The sequence below is a fragment of the Marmota marmota genome, unplaced genomic scaffold (genome assembly GCF_001458135.2).
Source record: "Marmota marmota marmota unplaced genomic scaffold, marMar, whole genome shotgun sequence".
Classification (NCBI taxonomy): domain Eukaryota; kingdom Metazoa; phylum Chordata; class Mammalia; order Rodentia; family Sciuridae; genus Marmota; species Marmota marmota.
Genome location: NW_026000221.1, coordinates 7165859 through 7193355, shown reverse-complemented (window position 1 = coordinate 7193355; position 27497 = coordinate 7165859). Strand labels below are relative to the sequence as shown.

Genomic DNA, 27497 nt, shown 5'->3' with positions numbered 1-27497 from the left:
CCTGAGCGCCCGCTGGGAGGCCTGGGCGGGAAGGAGGGCGCCCCCGGGAGCGGCAGGCGGGCGGCAGGCTGGAGGCCACGGGGTGGTCAGACCCCGGGAGGGGGTCGTGATCGATCGCGCAGTTTAGGGAAGAGTTCTCGGTGTCTGGAAAAGGTACTGCGCTGGTTATCTAGGGGCGATTGTGGTTTGGGGAACTCGCAGATCCTTGAGGGGGGGGGTACGCAAAATGAGGCGGGCGAACTTAATGGCTAAAACGCAGCCGGATTTCCTGAGACCGTCGAGTTTTAAAGGAAAGAAAACCTTGGAGTGAGGGCTTTGGTGTTAGCTGCCCAACGACTGGTGTGCCCGACCTTTTTGTTCCTTTTCGAAACCCATCCCAACCACAATGAGGCCTTCCAGCCTGGCGCCCTTGGCCCCCTCTCTGCAGATGCAAGCAAAAGAAACATTTCTGAACCTGTCTGTCTCCTTGTCTCGGTTGTACTTTCCTTGGGTGTGTGCAAAGCAAAACTAGAACAAAGCTTGGCTGGTGAGAACTAGAGACGAAAACCAGTTGCCTGTAGTATTTAAATTTTCCGCACACAGAAGAGAGAGGGCCTCCCACCAAAACATTTGGGTCTCCTATGAACCCTTTTGTATTTTCCTTTCCCACGTGTGTGTGTATGTGTGTATGGGGGGGGGGCGGACTAGCCTCTAACGTACGGCTCACACCCCCACCCTCCGTTTCTTCCCACACTAGTTAGAAATTAAGAAAATCTAGTGTTTTTCCCTTTACCTATGGAAAATTCAAAACTGCTACTTTTTTTTTTTTCTTTCTCTAGTTTGGTGCACTGGTTATCAGATGTTGGAAGGCAATAGGACAAAGCATACTCTCCGTGGGTTTATATCCGTTCTGGGGTGCAGTGACTAACATTGAACTTTGGTTCCTGTAACTCTTGCCTGCAAGAGAGCTAAGCCGGAGCTTTGCTTTGAAGGATAAAGCACAGCCTCTCAACTGGACATAAATGGATCTAAAGACAGCGGTGTTTAACGCAGCGCGGGATGGCAAACTCCGGCTTCTCACCAAGTTGTTGGCAAGCAAATCTAAAGAGGAGGTTTCCTCCTTGATCTCTGAAAAAACAAATGGGGCCACGCCACTCTTGATGGCTGCCAGGTATGGGCATCTCGACATGGTGGAATTTCTCCTAGAGCAGTGCAGTGCCTCCATAGAAGTCGGGGGTTCTGTCAACTTTGATGGCGAAACCATTGAGGGGGCTCCCCCTTTATGGGCGGCTTCTGCAGCAGGGCATCTGAAGGTGGTCCAATCTTTGTTAAATCATGGAGCATCTGTCAACAACACGACTCTAACCAATTCAACTCCTCTTCGAGCTGCATGTTTTGATGGCCACTTGGAAATAGTGAAGTACCTTGTAGAACACAAAGCTGATTTGGAAGTGTCAAACCGGCATGGGCATACCTGCTTGATGATTTCATGTTACAAAGGACATAAAGAGATTGCTCAGTATTTACTTGAAAAGGGGGCAGATGTTAATAGAAAAAGTGTTAAAGGTGAGTTTAACTTTATTTTTAATTTTTTAATGTGTCTAACACTTATTTTAAGGAAGTTTGATACATAATTATAAGCATTGGTGTTGAGTTAGCCAATACAGACCTTTTTCGATTAGGTAACTCTTCTAGTATTACCTTGTTTAGTGTTTCTCTAATATTAGATAATATATTGAACAAGTGTGAAAAAAGACCTGTCACTATGTTAAGCAGTATATTCTTTAATTTGGAGTAAATTCCAATTCCAAAGAATTTTTTCCCCACAGTTACAGAGCATGTTAATGGTAATTGATCTAAGCCTTTAGGTCTATAATTTAATCTGTTTGGAACTGTAGTTAAAGGTAATAGCATTTTCTCAAGCTTTTTATTTTTTATTTTTAAGAACAACCTTGGCGTAGAAACTACTATAGTTAGTGAGTCATCATTTTGTTTGTTCTAGGTAGGCATTTCATTTGTTACTCTTGTCAGGGAAGGCTAGGCCAAACTGACCTGAAAGGATTAATATCAGTGGAAAAGGCTAATATCTATTCCCTGATTCCACATTTATTTGTGGTCAATAGGAAATCCTTTTATGTAGAACGTATGTTAAATATAGCAAAAGAAAACAGATTTTTAAAAACTGCTTCAGTACTGAGGGAGCAAAACAAGACTGTTAAATGTGAATTTGTTGACTAGCAACAATGTAAAGACCTTTGTTCAGAGAAGAGCTGAACATTAAACAATTGTGTTTAATTTTCATCTATTTTAATAAGCCACAAGGAGTGATAATTTAGAATTCTTTAAACCCTTAAAAGCAACTATTTTTCTTAGAATAATTTTGATTCTTGAAAACTGTATTTTCCTTAAATAATTCTATTCAACAACAGAGTAATTCACTACCTAATTTTGAAAAGCTCTTAGAATTTAAAAGTAGCATAAATGCATGTTAAATATTTCAAATAATACAAAGTGGATTACAGTGTTTACAGTGAAAAAATAAGTGTTATTACTCCTGATTGCTAGATCTCCAACACACAGGAAACCACTGTTTGCTTTGTCCTTCTAGATAGTCTATGCATCTACAAGTATACTGGCCTGTACATCCCTTTCCTCTCTTTTCTACTCACTGTTGATGCATATGATTCTGTCTTTATTTTCTAAAACCACAATTTATCTTGGCTGCTATTCATCTCCAACACACATAGCTACCTTAATCTTCTTTCACAGGTATACAGTATTTAATTGTATGAATGTACATAATTTATCTAGTCTCTATTAATAGACATTTAGGTCATATCCCATACTGTGCTAATATAAACAATGTTGCTGTGAACATTCTTGAACAAAAATGTGTCTTCACACACTTGTGTGAGAATAGCTGTAGTATAAATACCTGTATTTGGAATTGCTGAATCAAAGTGATGTATTTATAATTGTGATAGTGTTGGGTTGCCTTTCAGAGAGGTTAATTTTGGGGCACTACATTAGTAAATAAGCATATTTATTGAAGATAATATGATCTTTTTTTGGTTTGTTTTAAAGGTTAATTGTAAAAATATACAAAATCATAATTTTCAGAAATTCTTTTTCAGATCAAGTGTGAAAATCTGGCAAACTCCCAGCACTCAGTTAATCCAAAGATGTTTTTGAATTTTGTGTACATATATATGTGTGCAGTTTTATATGCTGTTCTATAACCTGTTTTTTAAATGGAGTTTTATGTTGCTTCTGGTTTTTCAGTATGACAAAGTTTCTGTAAACATTCTTTCTTACAAGTGTTTTTATTTCTGATTATCTTTAGAGGTAGGTTGTTGGGTCAAAAGACAATGACTTTTTAAAAACATGTCATCCTTTTAAAGAACATCATGCTGTTTCAGGAACAAAGTATTCTTTAACCATGTTAATATTTGGAATGCTTTGAAATTTGGAGAAGTGAAAGGGTTAAAAGGTATACCTGCTTGTTAGATTTTTTTTTTTTCTTTTGGCTATTTTTAAATCAGCTTAATGATGTTCAGATTATTGGTAAACTCATATATTTAAGTCAAATCAAGGGTGTTTTAAACACTTAATGTCATTGGAGAGGTGAGACTGGTATTATTTCCCTCTTTTTCCAAGCTGCTTTATATATTTCTGGAGCCACAATGTATGAGAGAACTAGAATATAAATAACTCATATTTTTGTCAGCATTTCCTTCTAGTAAACTGAACAATATTTTATTACCTCTAAGCTATTTCAGAAGAATGTTCCCTTTATCACCATCCTAATCTTACAGCTTTGTATGTGAGGTTGTGAATGCTCCATTTTTGTTAGTCTGCTAATTCTGTCATTTTTTTCCCCAGAATCAATATCTTAATATGTACTCCTTTAAAAAAAAGTACACATGAGAAGACAATTGCATACCAGAAGTTGTTTCAGATAGCCTTAGTTTTATGTATATATATATTATAGAGATTTTTATCACTTTTGTGAATCACCTTTAACTTTTTTTCATGGTGCCATTTAATTTCAAGAATGATTATTTATGAATATTGGGGGCAGGTTCAAGGAATATGTACCCTCCTTTACTCAGATCCTGAAGCTTTGATTCTTTGATAATTATTCTCTCATTGACTCTTTGGGGTTTTTTGTTTGTTTTAGTTGGTGAATGGTAATCAAAAAAGCAGGACCCACTTGAAACTGAGGCACGAACACAGGAGAAGGATATGAGATAGCAGCAAAGTAGTTCCACCCAAAAAGTGGAAAATACTGATATAACTTGGGATAAAGTGGGCTCTCTTTTTTGTGGTGTGTGTATGGTACTGTAGATCCAACCTAGGGCCTCCTGCCTGCTAAGCAAAGGTTCTTCCACTGGGCTCCATCCCCAGCCCAATTTCTTAGGACACTTTACATGTCATCCATGGAAATATTCTGAAAAAAGAAAATGCCAATACAAAATGCATGTGACTTCTGCATTCCATTACTTTTTAACAGGTAGTTGACATTTGAATATACTATTTAACCTCTTTCCATTACTTTTTAACAGGCTATTAGCATTTTGAACATGTTCTAACTTAAGGTGGAATTCATTCATTAATTGAGAGCATTTCTTGAGTCCCTCAGTGTGCCAGGTTTTTAAATGTAGGATATACAAAGATGAGTAAGACAAGATGTCCAGTCCTTGATTTTCTGTTCTTGAGGTTTGATTGGACAGACAGGTTCATAACTGCTTATGCTTACTTAAATGACAATATGTTAAGTGCAGTAGTAGTGCTTTCTTTCTTTTTAAAATTTTTTTTTTGTAGCTGTAGATGGACAGAATGCCTTTATTTTATTTGTTTATTTTTATGTGGTGCTAAGGATTGAACCCAGTGCCTTGCACATACGAGGCAAGTGCTTTGCCACTGAGCTACAGCCCCAGCCCTCTGTAGTGCTTTTTTTTTTTTTTTTAGTTGTAGTTGGCAGATCCTGAAGATTTGATTCTTTGAAATCATGTCACTTATTTATTTTTATGTGGTGCTGAGGATTAAACGCAGGGTCTCACATGTTCAAGGTTGAGGGCTCTACCGCTGAGCCACAACCCCAGCCGGAGTAGTGCTGTCTTCTGTTAGATATTTGGAAATATTTTATCCCTAACAAATTATTACCTAAGGGAATAATGGGTTCCTTTTTCCCCCAAAGCACTATGGGAGAAAATCTTTGAGATATTCAGGAATAACTCTGTAATTTAACACTTATAACAATTGATTTTTTGAGGCAAATCAGAAGTAATTATATAAGCACTTTTCAGAGCTTTCACAGAGTTTTTTCCAGCACTTGAGGGTTATAGTTGATTTGTTTTCTTTGGTTCTTTCATTGTTTGTTTTGGGTTTTTCTGTTTTTGTTTGGATTCAGTAGGACTTTGCAGATCTGAAGTGAAATTACTTAAAACCCTCCAGTTGAACAGTTGAAAGTGCTAGTAACATCACTGTCTAGGTTGGAATTAGGAGATTAAGCCTAGAAGACACTTTGCTTATTCATGGGTTAATCATATTAGATAACTGAAGGTAATTAAGTAAATTGAAAATAAATATGGCAAGGCATTATGTTGAATATTTTGGAGGATGTCCAAAGTATCATAATTGTTAACTGTTAAAGGAATGGTAAAAACAAGCTATGTTGTAGGATTTTGGAGGAAGAGTGTACTGACTGGGAATGCATCGTCAAGGTAGAAAATGAGCCTTAAAAGGATTGTTGGGGTTCAAATCTGCAGAGAGGTTGTGGTACTTTTCTAGGCTTAGGAAATTGGCAAAAGGAAAGGCACATTGAGAAATACACTTGGAGGGACCAGGAATTGGAAAGGTGGCACATTTGGATGAATGAATTCTAGGTAAAGGAGTTAATTTTATTTGTCATGCATGGTAAACCAGCAAGTTTTTCAGCAGAAAAATAACAGATTTAACTGCATTCTACTACACTATAAATCACCTAACTGCAATTCTACTATATTGTAATTTTTTGAGGCCCGAGACCTGGCATTTCTGTCACATGCATTAGGAAGAGTATCTGGTCTATAATGGATATTTGGTAAGTGGGATTGTTGAATGAGTTGGGTTTCATTGAGGAAAGATTGTTAGCTCCTTGATAGCAGTGTATTTTGTGGTCATTTCTGTATATAGATAAATAGAGTTGATGAAGACTTGAAATAACAAAGTAAGGTAGTAATTGTCAAAAATGAGTAGCATGGGCTGAGGTTGTGGCTCAGCGGTAAAGCACTCGCCTAGCACTTGGGAGCCCTGGGTTCAATCCTCAGCACCACATAAAAATAAATAAAATAAAGGTATTGTGTCCAACTACATATTTAAAAAAATGAGTGATATAGGTAGAACTTTGAAGGGATAAGAAAAATCTGTGTAGATATGGGATAGGTGTAGTTAGCATTAAGAAAGATTTGAGAAAGAGCTAATCTGGGCATTTTTTTTTCCTTATGGAATTTGATAACATAAATAATTGGAGAGAACCACATGTATAATGTTGAACCATGTTTGTATCTACCACCTTACTTCAACAATTATCTACATCTGCCATATTTTAAAAAAGTGTTTCACTCCTTTTGTTTTCTGAAGTAGTTCAAAGCAAATCTAGAAACATTGTATTACTTCTCTCCCATAGTATAGTCATTTTAGGGTATGGATGCATTTTATTCAAGGAAATATTTTTAAAAATTCTGTTTTTCCCTCACTGTAAATGCAAATAAATTTTAAGGGAATTTCCCCTGTAAGTTAAAAACTGTTGGTATAAAGATATAGACTAAGATAATGATTGTTGTCATGGTATGTAGACTTATTTTAGTGTAGTTTAATACTATCTGAGTGTTGAAAGCTGAGGTTCTCTGTTGAGAACTCGACTTTTGTTTATCTCAGAACACCTTCTTGAGAGGAAAGTAAAAGGGAGTAGGCAGGGATTTAAAATTTCTCTATACTCTGTGACATCTTTGGTTTTATTTTGATTTAATAATGTTTATATAATTTCACAATTGAATTCATTAAAGTTCCATGTTATTTCTTTTCTCTCTTGGATCTCCTGGCACATTTGTCTGTATCCTTCAGGAGACTTAACATCTTAGTTGGGTAGGCTAAATTGAGTTCACTGGGGAAATATTCATGAAACCTCTGTCCACGGAAATTGGATTTTGAACTGTGAATCCTCACAGAATTGAACTGAGGTTGGTGAGAATGAGCAACAATGTTAATTTAAGAAGAGTTTTGCTTATTGAGGTTCAGGTGTATATCGCCCCCTCACTGGGTTCATGTTTATCAGATTTATGTTGGTTAATTAAATTTGTTTGCTTAAAATAAAATTCAAGGAAGTCTGGTGTTCTAGTGATTTATGATCTTGAGGTAACAGAAATAATATATGTGTTGGAAGATCCATGTGGAAAGGTAGGGAGGGGTTCAGATAAAGAAGTTCACCATGAATGGTAATCTCACCAAAACATTTGTCTTCCTCTCTTTTCCCCCTCCTTTTGGGAAGAATTGTGATTGAATAGACAGTTTGTGAACTACACTGGCTAGGAAAGGGGAAGTCTGAATTGTAATGTTTTCAGTCTTTAGATGAGATTTTTACAGATATTAATTATTGAGCCCTCATCCCTTATCTCTACCTAGCCTTGAAAATTCTACTTTACATCAAGATCTATTTCAAAATGGATGGGCTGTGTTTGACCCTCAACACTGTAAAACTAAAAAATAAAAATAATAAATAGCTTTATTAAGGTATAGTCCTCATGCCATTTACCCATTTAAACAATTCAGTGGCTTTTTAGTTTGTTGAAAGAATTGTAACTCCATCACCTTAAATCAACTTTTCATCCTCATCCTGCATCTTACCTTTGTGGATGCAAATATTTTTTAGCATTTAACTTTGCTGTGAGTTCAAGAACATGTGTTATAAAATTTATGTACATTTCTAGTTTAGTGCGTTATACAAAGAACTAATGAAGGGCTGGAGATACAGCTCAGTTGGTAGAGTGCTTGCCTCCCATGCACAAGGCCCTGGGTTCAATCCCCAGCATCAAAAAAACAAAACAAAAAAAGAATTAATGAAGAGAGCTCATAGGACTCTTGGCAGTTTGTTTTTCTTTTTGCTGTACTGGGGATTGAACCCAGGGTTACTCTAGCACTGAGCTACATCCCCATCCCTTAAAAAAAAAAATCTTTTTTAAAAAATTGTGAGACAGGGTCAGGGTCTCCCTAAATTGCTGAACCTGACTCGCTCGCTCTCTCTTTTTTTTTTTCCTTCTTTTTTATACACTTTGTCCTTGAGTATCTCCCATGATAGAATATAGATGTGAAAGGGAAACAGTAGAGAAACGTTCTAGTACTGCTTTGATATCCTAAATTGTTTGTTTCTTTATATTCTTCTCACTTCTCTCAGTGCACACAAATTATAGTTATGCAGGTATGTAATACTTGGATCAGTATTATCCTGTATTTTGAACTGTATCCCAACTTCCATCTTGATTAGTGGGTCTCTTTTAGACCCAGCTCAGCCCAGTCTAGCTTCAAAGATGAGGAAAAGTGGGTTGGTGTGAAGCAGGTTGAAGAGGAGAGATAATAATGTTTCCAAACAAATCTGTTACACTATAAATTCCTTCAATTGCTGTTTGTTAATTAAAAGTGCAAGTATTTTTAATTTTAATTGAATTTTTAAAAAGCTTCACTGAATGTGCTGGAGATGTACCTCAGTGGTAGAGTGCTTGCCTAGCATGTGCCGGGCTGTGTTTGATCCTCAACACTGTAAAACTAAAAACTAAAAATAATAAATAGCTTTATTAAGGTATAATTTACATGCTATTCACCCATTTAAACAATTCAGTGGCTTTTTAGTATATTGAAAGAGTTGTGCCTCCATCACCTTAAATTAACTTTCATCTTCCCTAAAATATCATGTTCATTAACCACTCACAACCTGCCCCCCATCCCCGAACCGTACTAGTCTTAAGTGACCAGTAATCTTTCTGTGTAATTTTGCCTATATTGTATATGTGGATTCAAAATATGTAGTCTTTTGTGATTTTTTTTTTTTTTTTTTAATACCAGGGATTGAACCCAGGGGCACTTATCCATTGAGCCACATCCTCTTAGCCCTAATATATATATATATATATATATATATATATNTTTTTTTTTTTTTTTTTTTTTGTTCAAAAGTTGCATTTTATTATATGCCAAAGATAATTTAAATGAGTTATTATGGTATTGTTGAGAGTGACTCCACAATTAAGATTCTGGTGAAAACAAAATTAGGATACAAAATATAACACATTAATAATGCTATAAGAATATCCAACAAAGTATAAACCTAATTACAAAAAGATATTTTTTTTATTAGTTACACATGACAGTAAAATGATCTTGACAATTCATACATTTGAATAAATGGGGTATAATTTCTCATTTTTCTGATTGTACAGGTTGCAGAATCACATTGGTCATACAGTCACCTATATACATACAACAATAATAATGTCTACTGATTCCTTGGAAAGCTGGGAATGGAACCACCATTTGACTCAGCTGTTCCCCTTCTCGGACTATACCCAAAATACCTAAAAAGAGCATACTACAGAGACACAGCCACATCAATGTTTATAGTAGCACAATTCACAATAGCTAGACTGTGGAACCAACCTAGATGCCCCTTCAATAGATGAATGGATAAAAAAAATGTGGCATTTATACACAATGGAATATTACTCAGCACTAAAAAATAAGATCATGGCATTTGCAGGGAAATGGATGGCATTAGAGCAGATTATGCTAAGTGAAGTTAGCCAATCCCTAAAAAACAAATGCCGAATGTCTTCTCTGATATAAGGGGTGTGACTCAAAATGGGATAGGGAGGAAGAGCATGAGTAGAAGATTACCACTAAATAGGGAAGAGAGGTGCGAGGGAAAAGGAGGGAGAAGGGGATTTGCACGGAAGATGGAACGAGACCCTCATCATTATACAGAATACATGTATGATGTTGTGAGGAAAAAAAAAAAAAAGAGAGAGAAGTGTGTCCAAACCATTTTCAAAGCAGCTTGTTGAATGAATGAATTGGATTCCTGTAGGCAATGTAGGAGGGTTTCAAGTTTCCTATACCTTCTCCAGCACTTGTTATTATAGCCATCCTAGGAAATAAAAAGTGGTATTTCACTGTGATTTTGGTTCCTATTTTTCCCATGGATAATGATGTTTAGCATCTTTTCATGTACTTAATTCATATGCATATTTGGCATTTGTGTATCTTCTTTAGAGAAGTATCTTTGTATTTTTTGTATGCTTTAAAAATTTTTATTATCTAGTTTCAAGACTTGTTTGTATATTTGGAATACGAATTCTTTATCAGATATATGATTTGCAAATATTTTTTTCCAATTCTGTGGATTGTTTTTTCACGTTTGATGGTATTTCTTATAGCAATTTGGATTTTTATTTTACAGACTGATTTTTAAAAAAATTTCACTGTGGGCCACTTATTTAACTTAAACAAGAAAATTGTTAAAAATGGACTGTAGAGTTTACCCGTACCATTTACTACATATGAACTTTCCATGAATGAAACTGTGTAAGTTAGTTGTAAAATACATTCTGTTCTTGCTTTGGCATCTATTTAAATTTCGAGTAAGCAGAATAATGGGATTTCATTTCTGTATTGGTATAAAACAGGGCTGCAACCTAGCCTTCCATTTAAACTTATATACTTAATGTAGCTTTTGGATATGTTAGCCATATGACAAATATATCTGTAGCAAACAAGAAAATAAGATTCTTTCTCTAATTCTTTGCTTCTCAAGGATGAGCACCATAGATATCACTTGGAACCACTCCATATCAACTAGTTCCAATCTACATTTTACTATGAGTTTCTGGTGATTTTGTATGTTCAAGTTTGAAAAGTACAGCTTTAAGCTTGACTTGTACTAAAAACAACACACATACATAAAATTGTTAACTTTTAAGGATTCTTCTACAAAGAGCAAAATTTGTTGGATTGTTATTGATAGAAAAGCAATTCAAATTATAATAGGCATTTTGCATTCATTAAATATTTTGCAGTTCTTATGAGAACATTTCTGTTTTATTGAAAAACTGCTTAATTCTGTCTATTAATTTGGGAGGTAACTTAGAAACTTGATCCTGGTGAGTTGTAGTAATTTTACTCAAATTGAGATATTTATATATGCTAAATTGAAGTTCTTGTACAATTTAGGTGGTATAACAATTGCGTGCCTTTATCGTTAAGTCAAACCAAAACATCTAATGATGACTAATGAGACTCTTAAATGAGACTCTTAAACTTCATTCTGTTTCTTATCCAAACTACTGGTTCGTTTTTGGCTTATCTACTTTGAGAAAAACATTGACCCCATTTTAGGAAACTTCTCACAGTTAAGCATGAATTCTCTCTTACGTGCCTGCTATCATGACAGGTGTCTTTAAAATTAACATCTCTGAAGATTCATATTTCAGATACTTTTTGAGTAATATTACAATGCTTTCATGCATGAGCATTTCTGATAGTTTTCTGTGCTTGATATCCACCCCCAAACATTCCAACAAATGTGGCTATTTTTCATTTTTCCAGATTTTATTAGTACTGTTTCTATGTTCTTTTGTAGTTGAAAATTAATGTATTTACATTATATTATTTTAGCTTTCCACAGAAATGCTTTAATTGAATTGATACTTCCTGTTGTGACATTAGCTTGATTTTAAAGGAATGCCCATTTAACAAACATGTCCTTTGAGAAATCATTAAAACTTCCACTATAAAATCAGTGCCTTAATTTTTTTTTTCCCTCAAATGAACCTTTTCTTGAACAGGTGTTGAGAATAGTATAATATTGTGTTTTTCTTTTTCACTCTCTTTTTTGCCTTAGTTGAAGGTAAATTTATTAAATACTAATATCCTTGATTTCTTCTGGGATGCCTAGTAATTTTGTATTTGAACTCTATTCAATTATTTATTGCCTTTGAGAACACAAAAGGAAAACATAATAAGGTACTAATGCAACTCTTTTGGAAGAACAGTCATCGTATAATGTGAATATTTTTAAAGGGGCTTGAAAACTTGGGAAATGTCCAAGTTGAATCTCTAGTAATTGGCATATGTTGCTATGAACCTAAAGTTCAAGTCAGTGATGTTACCTAGCAAAAATTAAACATGACTTCAACAATCTTTGATGTGTAACAACTCAAATCAGTCATAAGAACATAGTAACTCGATTTTTAAATTTGTATGTTACCACAATAATTTTTCACAAGAAATTGTAATCAGTACTTAGAGTATAATATTCTTGAGTGAAACAACTGATAGAGCAAAACAGACAACTGGCTATCATAAAGTATTAACACATAGACTAATTCCAGAAACTGAAACATGTCATTAAAGAAAATTTGTTAATAGACATGAGACATTTTCTTTACCTAGCAGTAGAAGTAATATAAATTTAAATATTAATTTCAGTGCTAGAATGAATGCTATAAAAATGGTACTTTAAAAAAGCTTATTCCCAAATCTTGGGGTATAACTTGGTAGCAGAACATTTAAAGTGCAAGACCTTAGGTTCAATCCCCAACCCCACAAAATAAATATATAAATAAAGTTTAATCCTTTGACAGTGAATTGAAGATGTATATTTATCCATTACATATTTGAGTTCCTACTTTAAACTAGGCATTTATTTATTTATTTATTTATTTATTTGATTGATTGATTAATTTTTGTATTGTGATCTTACTGTGTTGCTGAAGCTGGTCTCAAACTTGACATCTCAAGTGATCTTCCTGCCTCAGCCTCCTAAGTAGCTTGTACTTCAGCATATGTTGTTTGGCATTTGTTTATTGAAGTATTACATACAGTAAAATTCACCCTTTTTAGTATATTGTTCTGTAAGTTTTAGCAAACATACCACTGCTACAATAAAGATAACAAAAAATTTTATTCTCACCCCTTTTGAGTTTAACCCCTTCACTAGTCTCTGGCCATCATTGGCCTGTTATCTGTCCTTATTTTTTTTAGGCACTAATTTTTTTTAGCTGTTGAATGAACATTTATTTTATTCATTTATTTATATGTTGTGCTGAGAATTGAACCCCATTGCCTCACACATGCTAGGCAAGTGCTCTGCTACTAAGCCACAACCCAGCCCCCTAGGCACTAATTTTTTCTTTTTTATAGTAGGCTTTCTGCTATCAAATTCTATTTTTTTTAATATTGATTTTTTAGTTTTAGGTTGACACAATATCTTTATGTGGTGCTGAGGATCGAACCCAGTGCCTCACACAAGGCGCGTACTCTACCACTGAGCCACAACCCCAATCCCTAGGCACTAATTTTATTTTTTATTATTTTTTTTGCAAGCTGTTAACTATTTTATTTAATGTAACTGATAAAGTTAATAGACAAATATATCTTAAGGTAACAAAATGTTATAACTGATGTTTACCATCTACATTTTAAAGGATATTTTAGTATAGCCAAAGACTTTACAAGTGGATTTTACCTATTTTTGAAATGTAAAATGCACAATTATAATATTCATACTACATATTTTACAATTTTAAAGTTTTAGCGAAAACATTTGAGTCTCTGCAAGTAAAAGCAAGAGTTCTTCTATACCTGAAACAAATAAAATGTATTACTAAGAAAGTGCCAACAGATTAGATAATGCAGTTTCAACTATTTCGTTTAGGGGTAGGAGGACAAAAGTACGTAAATTGATTACAGAACTAGTCATTTTCATTCTATTAGTATAGAACTAGCAATTTTCATTATGATTCATAATAAGCAAAAGAGTGCTTATAGTAGATATTAACCACAATAAAGAATTTTTCTCAAGAAAGATCACAACTAACTTGACAAGCTACTCAGATATTAATAGAGTTTAGTGTCCAGGGTTTTTAAAAAGTGCATTCTTAAACTAAGATAAAACTAATTCTACCAATAGCAGGAAATAGTTTTAGGGACTTCAAATAAATCAGATAATCTCTCTCTTTTTTTTTTTAATTGGTAAAATAGGTTTCCATCTGTTGAAAATAGAAGGATCTAGTGTTGAATGACAAGGTTTGGCAAAAGTATTTTCTCGCAGGTGAAAGCTTGGTATGCATTGCTTTAAGATGCATCTTTCCCATAAAGAAAAAATGTTTATTAGATGAATACAGCACTTTTCAGGCACTTGATCTCACTTGGTGTTCAGATGTTTATTTAATGGAAAAAGATTAAATTATAAAGTGACTTTAAGCCATGTTCCCACAGAACATCTGTGTTCTGTAAACTAAATTCAAATGTTCCCTGCTAAAATCAAATAACGATTAGGTACTAATTTTAATAGTGAAAATTCTAAGCAATGCAAGTGTCCATCGACAAGGAACTATTTATATAAGTTTGGCACATTCCCTTAGTTTTTCACTATTAACCTTTAAGAAAAATTATGTAGTATCTTTGTAGTCTATAGAACCTATCCAGACCGTGTAGTAACATTAATATAACAAAATGCCCAAGATGTTGGTGAGAAGCAGGAAGCAGTTTTGTATGTACTGATTATAACTTTGTCAACAAACAATATACTGTAGATAAAGTATGTTTCAAAAAATTGGAAGAAAGGATTTTAAAATTTTTACCATAAAGAAATGATAAATATTTGAAAAGATAGGTTTTAGTCCAATTTAAACATTACACAAAGTATAAATGTATGGAAACATCTTGTTGCCCCATTAAGATGTATTTTTTTTTTAAACTTGGGGTGCTTAACTACTGAGCCACATCCCCAGCCCTTTTTATGTTTTTAAATTTTGAGACAGGGTCTTGCTAAGTTCTTTAGGATATTGCTGAGTTGCTGAGGTTGGCCTCACAACTATCTATCCTCTTGCCTTAGCCTCCCAGGTTGCTGGGATTACAGGTGTGTGCCACCACATCTGGCAGTATATACAATTTTAATGTTTTCATGTATTGAAAATCACTTTGGCTGGAGAGTATAACTCAGAGGTAGAACACTTGTCCAACATATACAAAGCCCTGGGTTCAATCCTTGGCACTGAAAAATAAGTAAATTAAGTAAATAAAATTAATTCATTAAATTAATTTACTGGATACAGTGGCTCATACCTTGTAATCCCAGCTGCCTGGAAAGCTGAAGTAAGAGGAACAAAAGTTTGAGGCCAGCTTGGGTAACAACGAGACCCTGACTTGAAAAGTAAGGGCTGGGGATGTAGCTCAGTGGTAGAGTGCTCCTGGGTTCAATTCCCAGTATAATAATAACAATAACAATAATAATAATGTAATTAAAAAGTATGACTTGGAGAGATGATACAAAAGTTACATTGGCTTTAAAATTATACTTTTTTTTTTTTTTTAACAAAAAAAAAATTTTAAGTCTCTCTCTTACAAACTTTAAGTAGTAGTCCAGGCTATAATTTAAAAACTCATCTTGCCAGATGTGGTGTCTCATGCCTGGTCTCATTTGGTGTCTTAGCAACTAGAGAGGCTGAGACAAGAGGATTGATACTTTGAGACCAGTGAGGTCCTAAACAATTTATTGAGATCTTATCTTGCAATAAAAAAGGCTGGGGATGTGGCTCAGTGGTTAAGTGCCCCTTGGCTCAGACCCCCATTGTAGGGGAGCTTTAGGGTCTTCCGAGGCATGAAAGTATGGTGGTTACATGCTTGATCTGTTGGGTAGTTGAGATCTCCTCTTTTAATTTTATTTTTTGAGCTTATTTTGTCCTCAAAAGCTATGTTTGGATCACTTTTGGTGATATCAAGTATTAAAAATTTAGAATCTACCTTAGCTTTTTGTGGGACAGAAACAATATAGGATCTTATACTTGAGGAATAGACAATTTAGGTAAGAGAATCTATTTGCAAGGCAGCAGCATTATACTAGTGTAAGGTATATATAAGTATATACAATTTTAATATTGAGTATCTACCAGGATGAGACATAGTCACCAGACATGTCCAGAATGACAAATTGATATGGTATAACCAAGAAGGCCTCTTTGAGTTGCTGAAATTCTTGAGAAACTTGAAGAATAAGAAGTTAAAAAGGTAAAGAAAAAAGTGCATTATAGAAAATCAAGACATGGAGGTGGAAATAAACTGGTGCTGGAAGAAATAGGTTGGAGTAATGTTAAAAGCATATGTAGAATCTGTAAGTGTGGGAGTATTAATAATGTCTTGGCAAACTGGGGTCAGCTCCACTTAGTACTACCTGAGAGAGCTAAGAAATAGCTCTCATGTTTTACATTTTTTAGCTTTAAAGTTTTTAGTGGTTGGGAAAAATGTCAAATGAGAAATATTTCGTGATATTTAACAATTTCAGAGTTCATAAATAAAGTTTTATTGAAAATCAGTTGTGGGGCTGCGGATGTGGCTCAAGGGGTAGCGCGCTCACCTGGCATGCGTGCGGCCCGGGTTCAATCCTCAGCACCACATACAAACAAAGATGTTGTGTCTGCCGGAAACTAAAAAATAAATATTAAAATTCTCTCTCTCTCTCTCTCTCTCTCTCTCTCTCTCTCAAAAGAAAAGAAAAAAAAGAAAATCAGTTGTGTCTACTAGTTTAACATATTGCCTATGGATACTTTCGTTCTACTTGGCAAATTTCTACTGAAATCTTATGGCCTGCAGAGCCTAAAGTGGACACTAGCCTTTGCCATCCCCTTGGCTAGATGCATGATGAATCATTCACACCAGTGGTAATGAGAAATGAGGCTGGAGGATTTGGGATCTCAAAATATTTCTGTCATTTAAAATCCACATCCCGATGTGTATCTTAAGTGTGTCTATGCTAACCAAGATATAATCTTTATTCACATAACATGGTTTCTAAACCATAAATTTTATTACTCTCTTCTCCACATAAATAGTGCTTGAGAATCAATGCTGTAGAATTTTGAAAGCTATCTTAAAGATTTTCTTGTGTTTCCTTAGAAGAAGCATGAAAGTTTTTGAGTTGTAAAGCAATGTGATTGGTTCAAGTTTTATTGTGAGATTTGGCTTATAGTCTGTAATTTATTTACTGGAGTTTAGTGTGATTGGCATTTAACATGATCTTAAAAATGATTATTACACCAAAGTGGCATTTGTGTCATTTGTGTGTTTATGTTTTACCACTAATCTGTATTTTATTTGTAGGTAGAATATGTTTTTTTCTCTACCTTGCATAAAAAGGTACAATAGCTAATACAATGTTAAGAAAATAAAAAATACTGTACTAGCGTGCTTACACTTTTTCATTCATTTCTGATTTTTATTATTTGCTGCTTTTCTGGGTTTGTTCTCCCCACCCCCCCAAATAACTTCTTGGAATGGATACTTAGGTATTGTAATCCTTTCTTCTTTTCTAATATAGGCACTTAAGAGTATGTACATTATCCTCTAAGTACAGGTTTTATGTCCCACAAGATTAGTTCTTTAGTGTTTTCATTGTCATCCCATCAAAATATTTTCTAATTTCTATTAGCTCTTCTTTGACTCAGGTTATTTTGTGAACTTTTAAATTTCAAATATACAGAGATTATTCTGGTTATCTTTTTGTTTTTGATATCTAACTTTATTGCAGTCTTTTTTACATTTGTTGAAACTCCTCTTATGGCCTAAAATATGGCCAGTGTTTGTGCATACTTCATATAGTCTTGAAAAACAATGGGATTCTACAGCTGTTCAGTCCTTAAATCAAGTATGTTAATTATCGTTAAATTTCTTTATCTTTACTGATTTTGGTCTTCTGTAGTGAAAGGTATATTCAGTTATACTGTTTGTGGATTTGTCTGATTTTCCTTGTAGTTCTGTTGACTCTTGCTCTATGGATTTCAAACCTATGTTATTAGGTGAAAACAAATTTAGGGTTATTGAATCTTTGTATTTTGAATTTTATCATTACAAAATATTTCCTTTATGTCTAATCATGTATTTTGCTTTAATGTCTACTTTGATAATTTAGTTCTAAAGAGCTTTCTATGGTTAATTTTTACATAGAGTATTTTTAAATATAATTTATATTTTTGTGGTTAGTTTATATATAGGATATATTTTTGCCACCTTTTCACTTGTAGCATTTCTTTATCCCTTTATTTAAGATGCATCTTACATGTCTTGAGTTTTTGGAGTTTGTGTTTTGGGACATTTGTCTTAATGGAACCATTTAGTTAACTTGCATTTAATATAATTACTAATACAGCTGAATTTAAATCTGGCTACCTTTTTTATTTTTATTTGTGCTAACCTGTTTTACATTCTTTGTCATCATTGTCATCATCACCTTCTCTGTCTTTCAGATTATTTGTATTCCATTTTTTTTCTTCTGTATTAAAGACAATGTAGTAGTTATATCCATACTCTGGAACTATTATTCTAGTGATTGCTTTAGTGATTACTACTTTGACTTATTGAAGACTAACAGAGATTTCTAATTTTACTCCTTTTCAACAGTGCAGAGATCTTACAACATTTTAACGGCAGTTATCTTGCTTACTTTTATGTTATTGCTGTCAAAGTATTTACTTATATGTATTGCAAGCTCTACAAGATACTGATATTTTTAAAGTCAGTATTTTAAGATTTATCCACAAATTTACTCATTTTGTGGATACTTATTTCCACATCTCTAGCTTCCAAGTGGCTCATCTTCCTTCTGTCTAAAGAGTACTCCCATGATATTTAGGTCTGTTAGTAATAAATATTTTAGTTTTGGGTTTTTCTTTCTAATCTAAAATGGTGTTTTATTTCACATTTATTCATGATGTGGGTATAGAATTCTAAGTTAGCAGTTTACTTTTCTTTAGTGGCTTTAAGTACGGGTTCCATGTCTCCTGGCTTCTGTTGTACCTAGTGAGAACTTTGCTGTCAAATTGTTCTTTTGCAGGCAATTTCTACCCTTTGTCTAGTTTTAAGATTTTCTTTCACCTTAGTTTTCAGCACTTCTGCTGTGCTTTGCTTCAATGTAGTTTTCTTTTTATTTATCCTTTTTGGTGTTTGTAAAACTTATTAAATTTATAGTATAACCTTTCATCAGCTTCAGAAATGTCTCCAACTTTATCTCCTTAAACATTGTTTTTGGCTCATTTCCTTTCTCTCAAATTCTGGTTTTATGTATGTTAATGCTTCTGGCATTGTTCCCTGTCTCTTAGAGTCTCCTGCTTTTCCATCCTTGCTTTATTTCTGTATATTTCATTGGGCCTATATTTTAGTGTACTAATTCTCTATTCAGCTGAGTGTTACCTACTTTAAAAGCCACCCACTGAGTTTTTCACTTTTAGAATGTTCATTTGGTTATTTTCTGTAATTTCCAGTTTTCTGTTGAATTCTCAATTTTTAAAATATCTCTTAATATGCTAAGCATAATTGCTTTTAAATTTGTGTATATAACTACATTAATTGAATGTCATGATAGATTTAGCTCTCAGGTCTTTATTTCTCTTTAGTTTTTGTGTTCTGGTTGTTTGTTTTATGTCCATTATTTTTTGATTGGGTATACCATTGGTTACATATCATCAACATAAAAAATTGAGCTCTAGAGGGCTGGGGATATAGCTCAGTTGGTAGAGTGCTTGCCTTGCATGCACAAGGCCCTGGCTTCAATCCTGAGCACCACCAAAAAAAAAGAAAAGAAAAGAAAAGAAAAAACTTGAGTCCTAGCACTATAATATCTTCCTTAAATAGTATTTACATTTGCTTATAGCTTTTGATTACATATACTACTCATCCTGGATTGTTATTAAATTCTGTTTGAGTTCCTATGATGGCTTGCCTATTTGTAATTTACCTTAACTCCCTAAGGTACCAGCCTTTGGTACCCTGATACTTTTGAGGTAACCCAAAGTATGAGGAATTTTTAGAGTTCCTTTTTTGGTAGACTGTAGACTCAAGTTTTTGCCTTTAGACCTTGTAAGGCTATTGAAAGTTCTGCTCAGTTTTCAGATGTCTCTTCCAGAATTGGTAGAGGCCATTGTGGAAAGCTATCCTAAATCCCTCTAGTTTTCTCACTTCTAGATTTTGCCCCCTTGTTGTCTCATAAATGCTATGAAAAAAAAATTGTACTAGAGATTGAACCCAGGGATGCTTAACCACTGAGCCACAATACCATCCCCTTTAATTTTTTATTTTGAGACAGGGTCTCATTGAGTTCAGGCTGGCCTTGAATTTGACATCCTCCTGCCTCAGCCTCCCAAACTGGTGGATTACCAGCATGAGCCACCATACCCAGCTCAAGCAAATTTTTAAAAATACATTTTTCATCCTTCCTAGTTCTTATAAATTGTTAACCAGTTGCACTGCAAGAGCTCCTTCATCTTTCCTGGTTCTTAATGGGTGTGTGGTTATGTTATCCCTGCGATTACTAGGTGCCAAAGTACCTCCTCACCCCTGCCTTCTATATGAAGTAGTTTTCAAAATATTAGACTGTATTATTATTCCAAAAATATAGGCTGTATTATTTCAAGAAATGTAGAAATTTAGTTAATTTAAAAACTGCCTTTTGCTGCATTATTATTTTGATTTTATATTATTCTGAATAGAGAAGAATGCCGTCTAGGTCCTCTCTTCCTACTGAGATTTCTTTTTATTTCTTATTGCCTATGTCTTGGGGGGAAATGGAAATAGTTGTAATTCTCAATTCAAAATAGTTTACATAAAACAAAATAGTTTTAAAAATATATTTGGTCTAATAAATGTGTTTGATAGAAATTATTTTAAACAAATGAACATCAGTAGTCAGAAATTCTGGGCACTCTCAGTGCTTGGTCACCTTATACATTATTAAAACATTTTTTCAGCTGGGTGTGGTGGTGCATGCCTGAAATCCCAGCAGCTTGGGAGGCTGAGGCAGGAGGATTTTGAGTTCAAAGCCAGCTTCAGCAACAGTGAGGTGCTAAGCAACTCAGTGAGACCCTGTCTCTAAATAAAATACAAAAAAGGGCTGGGAATGTGGCTCAGTGGTTGAGTGCCCCTGGGTTCAATCCCTGGTATATCCCGCCCCCCAACAAAAAAATATTTTCAGACATAATTTCATTGTTGATCATTGAAATTTTGAGTCAGAATTAACCTCTGGAATAATTATGTTGTCCTTACAGATATCATGGAAGACAAAACAGGACAAGCATATAAGTCCTAATGAATAATAACTTTTTTCCTCTAATTTTAGTGATAAAGTAGGTTTGTTATTTGAAGTATTTAGGCTTAAACAACTTCCTGCCACATGGCTGTGTCAGAGGTCCCAAAAGCCACCCCTATGTTTAGGGTGCTTTACCATACAATTGTACTCATGGCTAAGATTTATTACAATAATGTAATAAGGATACAGAACTTGATCATCAAGGGAAAAGATGCAACTGAGGTCTAGAAAAATATGTGTGCAGCCTTTTTTTATGCTTTCTCCCTTTTATGAAGAGGCACACAGAGCACATTCCTCCCTAGCAGTGAAAATAAACTGCCCAGGGAAATTTCGTGACATTTAGTTCTATGGCTTTTACTGTGAGACTGCTTATGTAGGTAGGTACCCTTTGCTTTAACACCTAAAATTTTAGACTGTAGAAAGAAACCAGGTTTTTGACATGCATTGTGGGTGCAGGGGGCACAGCGAGCTACCTTATCCTTTGGGGTTGGGGATTATATCAATGCAGAGAACTGTTAAAAATTCCCAAATGCCAGCCAAGGGTCAACCTTGCAATAGGTCTTTCTGAGGATGGCAGTCTCAGCATGCTGTTAATTAACTCTTTTTCTATAGACATGCCCCAGATGACTCACTGTTGAAATGTTCTGCAAACATTGTATGTGAATATCAAAAATCTGCATGATAATTTCTCTTGATAATTAGTAAATACTTATCTTTAAACTTACATAGCTAGGGGCCTGCAGTTGTAGTTCAGTGATAGAGAACTTGCGTAGATGTGTGAGGCACTGGGTTCGATCCTCAGAACCACATAAAAATGAATAAAATAAAGATATTGTGTCCATCTACAACTAAAAAAAAAATTACATAGCTAAAATACCTGATATTTATGTCCTAATATACTTCATACAGGCTTTTTCTAATGTTCCAGTACCTGTTGTCAGTTTTAATTCATGTGTGGGAAGAACAGGACAGTGTTAGAACATTTAGTACAACTAAAAAGAATGTTTAAAAAAATTAAATTACAATGGGAAATATTTCATTACGAAAGGACACTTCAGATGTCTCCTTTTAAAGTTCATATTGAACTACCCACGTATTTTTCAGATTTTAGTGGATTTGTTTTTCTTATGGGAGGTTTTTAGGGAAAGTACTTTGTAATCATAAGTTTTGGCTAAAATAGCTGAAGCTTACTTGACAATTTCTGACCTCCATTAGAATCAAACGCAAAAATCTTAGATATTAAAATACTAGGTTTCTCCTTAAGAAATGGGGAAGCTGATCCAGAAAGTTAAATGACTGTCAGCAAAACTGAATAGCTAGTTAATTTTATTTCATCTGTTTTTAGTCATAGAATATTCACTTAAAACACTAATGAAAAATACCAAGAGGCGTTATATTAATTCTTTTATCTGGTGACTTTAGATATCTTTCCTTACCTAATTTGGTCATGTTATTTATTCAGTAAGTTTAACAAATATTTTATTCAGCTCCTGCTGTGTATCATATATTAATTTTAGGTACTGAACAAATCGTTTTTTTCTTTGTAATTAAAATATCACCTAGTTAGGGTGGCTTGGAGTTGTCTGCTTTTCTTTAGATTCTAAAGTACATATTTGTATTACTTTATATTCTTTTCTCTCAAATTATATTACTTTTTATTTTCCTCTCTTTAAGGTAATACTGCATTGCATGATTGTGCAGAATCTGGAAGTTTGGACATCATGAAGATGCTTCTTATGTATTGTGCAAAGATGGAAAAAGATGGTTATGGAATGACTCCCCTTCTCTCAGCAAGTGTGACTGGTCACACAAATATTGTGGATTTTCTGACACACCATGCACAGACCAGCAAGACAGAACGTATCAATGCTCTAGAGCTTCTCGGAGCTACATTTGTAGACAAAAAAAGAGATCTCCTGGGGGCTTTGAAATACTGGAAAAAGGCAATGAACATGAGGTACAGTGATAGGACTAATATAATTAGTAAACCAGTACCGCAGACACTAATAATGGCTTATGATTATGCCAAGGAGGTAAATAGTACAGAGGAGCTAGAAGGTCTTATTGCTGATCCTGATGAAATGAGAATGCAGGCACTATTAATTAGAGAACGTATTCTTGGTCCTTCTCATCCTGATACCTCTTACTATATTAGATATAGAGGTGCTGTCTATGCAGACTCTGGAAATTTCAAACGATGCATCAACCTATGGAAGTATGCTTTGGATATGCAACAGAACAATTTGGACCCCTTAAGCCCCATGACCGCTAGCAGCTTATTATCTTTTGCAGAACTATTCTCCTTTATGCTACAGGATAGGGCTAAAGGCCTGTTGGGTACTACTGTCACATTTGATGATCTTATGGGCATACTGTGCAAAAGCGTCCTTGAAATAGAGCGAGCTATCAAACAAACTCAATGTCCAGCTGACCCATTGCAATTAAATAAGGCTCTTTCCATCATTTTGCACTTAATTTGCTTGTTAGAGAAAGTTCCTTGTACTCTAGAACAGGACCATTTCAAAAAGCAGACTATCTACAGGTTTCTTAAGCTGCATCCAAGAGGAAAGAATAACTTCAGCCCTCTTCATCTGGCTGTGGACAAGAATACTACATGTGTAGGGCGATACCCTGTTTGTAAATTTCCATCTCTGCAAGTTACTGCGATACTGATAGAATGTGGTGCTGATGTGAATGTCAGAGACTCCGATGACAACAGCCCCCTACATATCGCTGCTTTGAACAACCATCCAGACATCATGAATCTCCTTATTAAATCAGGTGCACATTTTGATGCCACAAACTTGCACAAACAAACTGCCAGTGACTTGCTGGATGAGAAGGAAATAGCTAAAAATTTGATCCAGCCCATAAATCATACCACATTGCAATGTCTGGCTGCTCGTGTCATCGTGAATCATAGAATATATTATAAAGGGCATATTCCAGAAAAGCTAGAGACCTTTGTTTCTCTTCATAGATGATAATTTGACTGTATTTAAGCACTGTTAAAGCACGAATTGGTTAACAGTTGTTTCATAAATGAGCACTGTTGTGATAACACCAGCATTCATTTAGCTTAATATCATTGTGCTCTCATCGGCTAATGCATTGTAAGCATCAGATTTACAGGATTGGTTTCCCAGTATTTAATATAAATATACCATATATTATTTGTGAATTACTGAGAAATTGTAATGTCATATTCAAATTTCTAAAGTTGTCCACCAAAGGCTTATCCATTCTGGTTTTGTTTGCTGTTGCTTGTTTGGGACAGAGTTAACTGTTTTTCAGTGGTGTCTTTATACTTTACTGGTTTGTGAATTTTATACAATTGAAGGTCTCTTTCCTGCTTCTTTCTTCTCTCCTCCAAGCTTCTCTCCTGTTTCCACTTTATTTATTTTGTTTTTTCTTAACCATTTCTAATACAAAATTTTTCCCCCTTCTGGACCCATGCTAGGTAGTACGAAGTACAAACCTTATGGACTTGTTACCATTTGCAGTTACCATAAGTGCTTTATCTTCTCTATGCACCGGCTTAAACTTGACTGTTGTATGTTAGTGTATTTTCTATGCAGCAGTTGGTCAACTTCAACTCAAAACACAGTTTTCTTAAGTTTGTTACAAAGTTCATTTTATGAAAGTACTCTTGTAGCATGACAGTTTTTAGAGCTGCAGGTTTGCTATCTGAGCTCAAGCGTTTTTGGTTTTTTTTTCTTCACATCTGAGGTTTCTTTCTCTAATCCACAGAAATTTTTGTGTGCTAAATTTGGGAAACAAATCTATTCTAACTCATTAACCCAGTTGAAATTTAGGTCTGTCATCTTAATATATCATGCAGTAAAAGGAAGACTCCAAAGTGACCCACCTTTCATGCTGCTCCAGCGTTGTCCTGCTTGTGCTGATGATGTGATTAGGTGTAGAAAATTTGCTTAAATTTAACCTCAAAGTTTATCACACAGCTTAATAAGTCACATTGAGATATTCAGTCATCGAACTGCAAATCACGTTTTGTTACAAAAAAAGAGCTAAAGCATGTCGGTGGCATGATGCTTGCCAAGCCAGATCTAGGCATCTAGGATAATTAAGGTATTTTATGCAATTTACTGCCGTAGTATCAAAGGTCAGTAACAGTGTTCTTTCTTTCTTCAAGCTTATGTATACCTTTCAAGATAACTTGCATGAATTACTTTGGTCTCAGTTATTTGTCACCCCACTTAAACACAAAAGGTTGCAGTGCTTCCTGTTCCTTACTTAAAGTTAGCCCTTCCCTCTTCTCTCTTCCTCTCTCCCTCACCTTCTCTCCCTCTCTCCCTCTCTTCCTCCTTCCCTCTTTTCTTTCACAGATTTGCTAATGCCACAGAAAGGGCTCTTTTAAGAAAAGATAAGTGAAAACTACTAAAAAAGATTCAGGTAATTTTCATTCAGCACTTTATTGTTATTCAGAATAAAATTTATGGTGGCATATTTGCCCTGAAAATGTCTTAATGAAATTTTTCTGAATAAGAAGCTCCTTATTGATTTGAGAAAAATTCAGTTTACCTGTGAGTTTAAATGAGCTGGATCACCCACTTGGATTTTGGGGTTGACATTTTATTCTGAAGGTTGATGCATTGCTATTTAAAGAGTCATCATGCACACAGTTACATTAGATTAATCTTCATCTTAATTCAGTAGAAACTTGTAATGAAGAGTAGTTAATAAATAAAAGAACATTAGACTTTTTGGCTAAATAATTGAGGTTTGATTTTTAAAAAGATATCCTTCCTATTTTACTAGGTTGTAAATTTAATTTCACCATTGGAAAATGATTAGCTCATTTGATCATTAGCTCAATTTGATCAATGGCCACTCTCCAACTTTTTGATGAAGAGATTTTACTATCTCTTACTACTCTGGGCAAATTTGATGAAATATTTCAACTGCCACATATATTAAGAATAATTTATGATTTAAATGTTCTAGAAATATCAGACATTAATATTTTTAAATCATCTGCCTCTAACTTTGTAATATAAGATATATTCATGAGCTACTTTTTTTTTAAAAAAGGAAAACTTTGCAAGTATAGTGACTCTATATTAATTGATCTCAGTTTGGAGGTAAAAGATGACAATTGGATTTTTTAAAGTGATTTAATATTTTCCCCTCCTTTTTTGGCAGGGGTAAGGGAGTGGGTTTTACACATTCTTTGAGCTAGGCACATCTAATGTTGTTTTACAGGTGAAATTGAATCGTGCAACTCCAGTATAAAATAAGGATTTCTTAAAATATCATTTTTTCCACCACTAAAAATAGGTAACTTAGAACTAGTCTTCAGTCTTGATAACTGTAATGTCTTATTTCAATTAGGGTACAATTCTCCCTCTCTACAAATGCCATTGGGAGCTCTGAAAAATCAGTTTAATAGATCACAATTGTCCATGATTTTATTTTAGAGGAAGTTGGTTCATAAGTGTGACCTCAGATACTGTTAAGGCCTTCATCTGAAAGTATTCTTAAAATTGTAAGACTGAATAAAATAAAATTCTTAAATTTTAAGAGCAGATGAATAAATGTTTAGTGAACTAATTGTACTCATTTGAGCCAAAATAAAACTGTAGTATGATGGTGTTGGCTTGAGTTAATGTTTGAATTTGATTAAATTTCTACAAAAAAATACCCTGTTGGGGCTTTTGAATTTTAGATGTTCCACTGTTTTGATAATTTCTATAAAAGGTCATTTTACTCAGATACCAGTCTACTTTCTGAAGACAAATAGATTATAGATTTTAAAATAGTCATTTTTCTTGTCCCTAAATCTGACAAGTTTAAGTCTAAATCAACAAAGATAATTTGGTGCCCTTACGATTTTGAAGTTAGGTGATTGCTCACTTATAAAGTGGCTACCTTAATTTGTAATATTTTAGAAACCTCCATTTACTGTGACTTGGGGAAATTACTTATGTGATATTTGAAAAAGTAGCTCTTTAATGCCATATTGCCCAGAAAAAACCCTAGACTGAATTTACAGGTATAGTAATGCTTGTAATTAATTTTCTCAGAATTGTGGGAGCTGTATGAGATAATACCGTATTCTGTACATTGTAACAACAGCATTATTGCTTGGAACTATAAAATTAGATACTAAGGAAACTAAATTGGTCATCTTTTTCTATTTTTCTTTTTTTTTCTTTTTTTCCCCACCCTCATTGTATTACTAAACAACTAGTTTCTCTCTCTTTTGTCAGTTCCCATTGTGTATTTTTCAGAAGAAGTACTGTATTCAGGTGCCAGCCAATAAATTGTCACACAGTGGAAAACAATATGCCACAACATTCATTGTAAGGTCTAATAAAATTAAATTTGCACCAAA

At 34.3% G+C, this 27497-nt stretch overlaps 1 protein-coding gene across 1 annotated transcript; it reads left to right on the top strand.

The window, feature by feature from the left end:
* Positions 1-6: 6 nt before the first annotated feature.
* Positions 7-27497, top strand: Fem1c (fem-1 homolog C). The gene is made up of 3 exons (XM_015488599.2): positions 7-153; positions 819-1545; positions 22817-27497. Exons 2-3 carry the CDS (start codon positions 1002-1004, stop codon positions 24124-24126), a joined length of 1854 nt encoding a protein of 617 aa, XP_015344085.1. The 5' UTR covers positions 7-153; positions 819-1001; the 3' UTR covers positions 24127-27497.

What these genes read in the sequence shown, in the direction of transcription:
- Fem1c (XM_015488599.2), top strand. Translation starts at nt 1,002, where the DNA reads ATGGATCTAAAGACAGCGGTGTTTAACGCAGCGCGGGATGGCAAACTC. An exon ending in TAATAGAAAAAGTGTTAAAG is followed by an intron (nt 1,546 to 22,816) that starts GTGAGTTTAACT and finishes CCTCTCTTTAAG; the next exon opens with GTAATACTGCATTGCATGAT.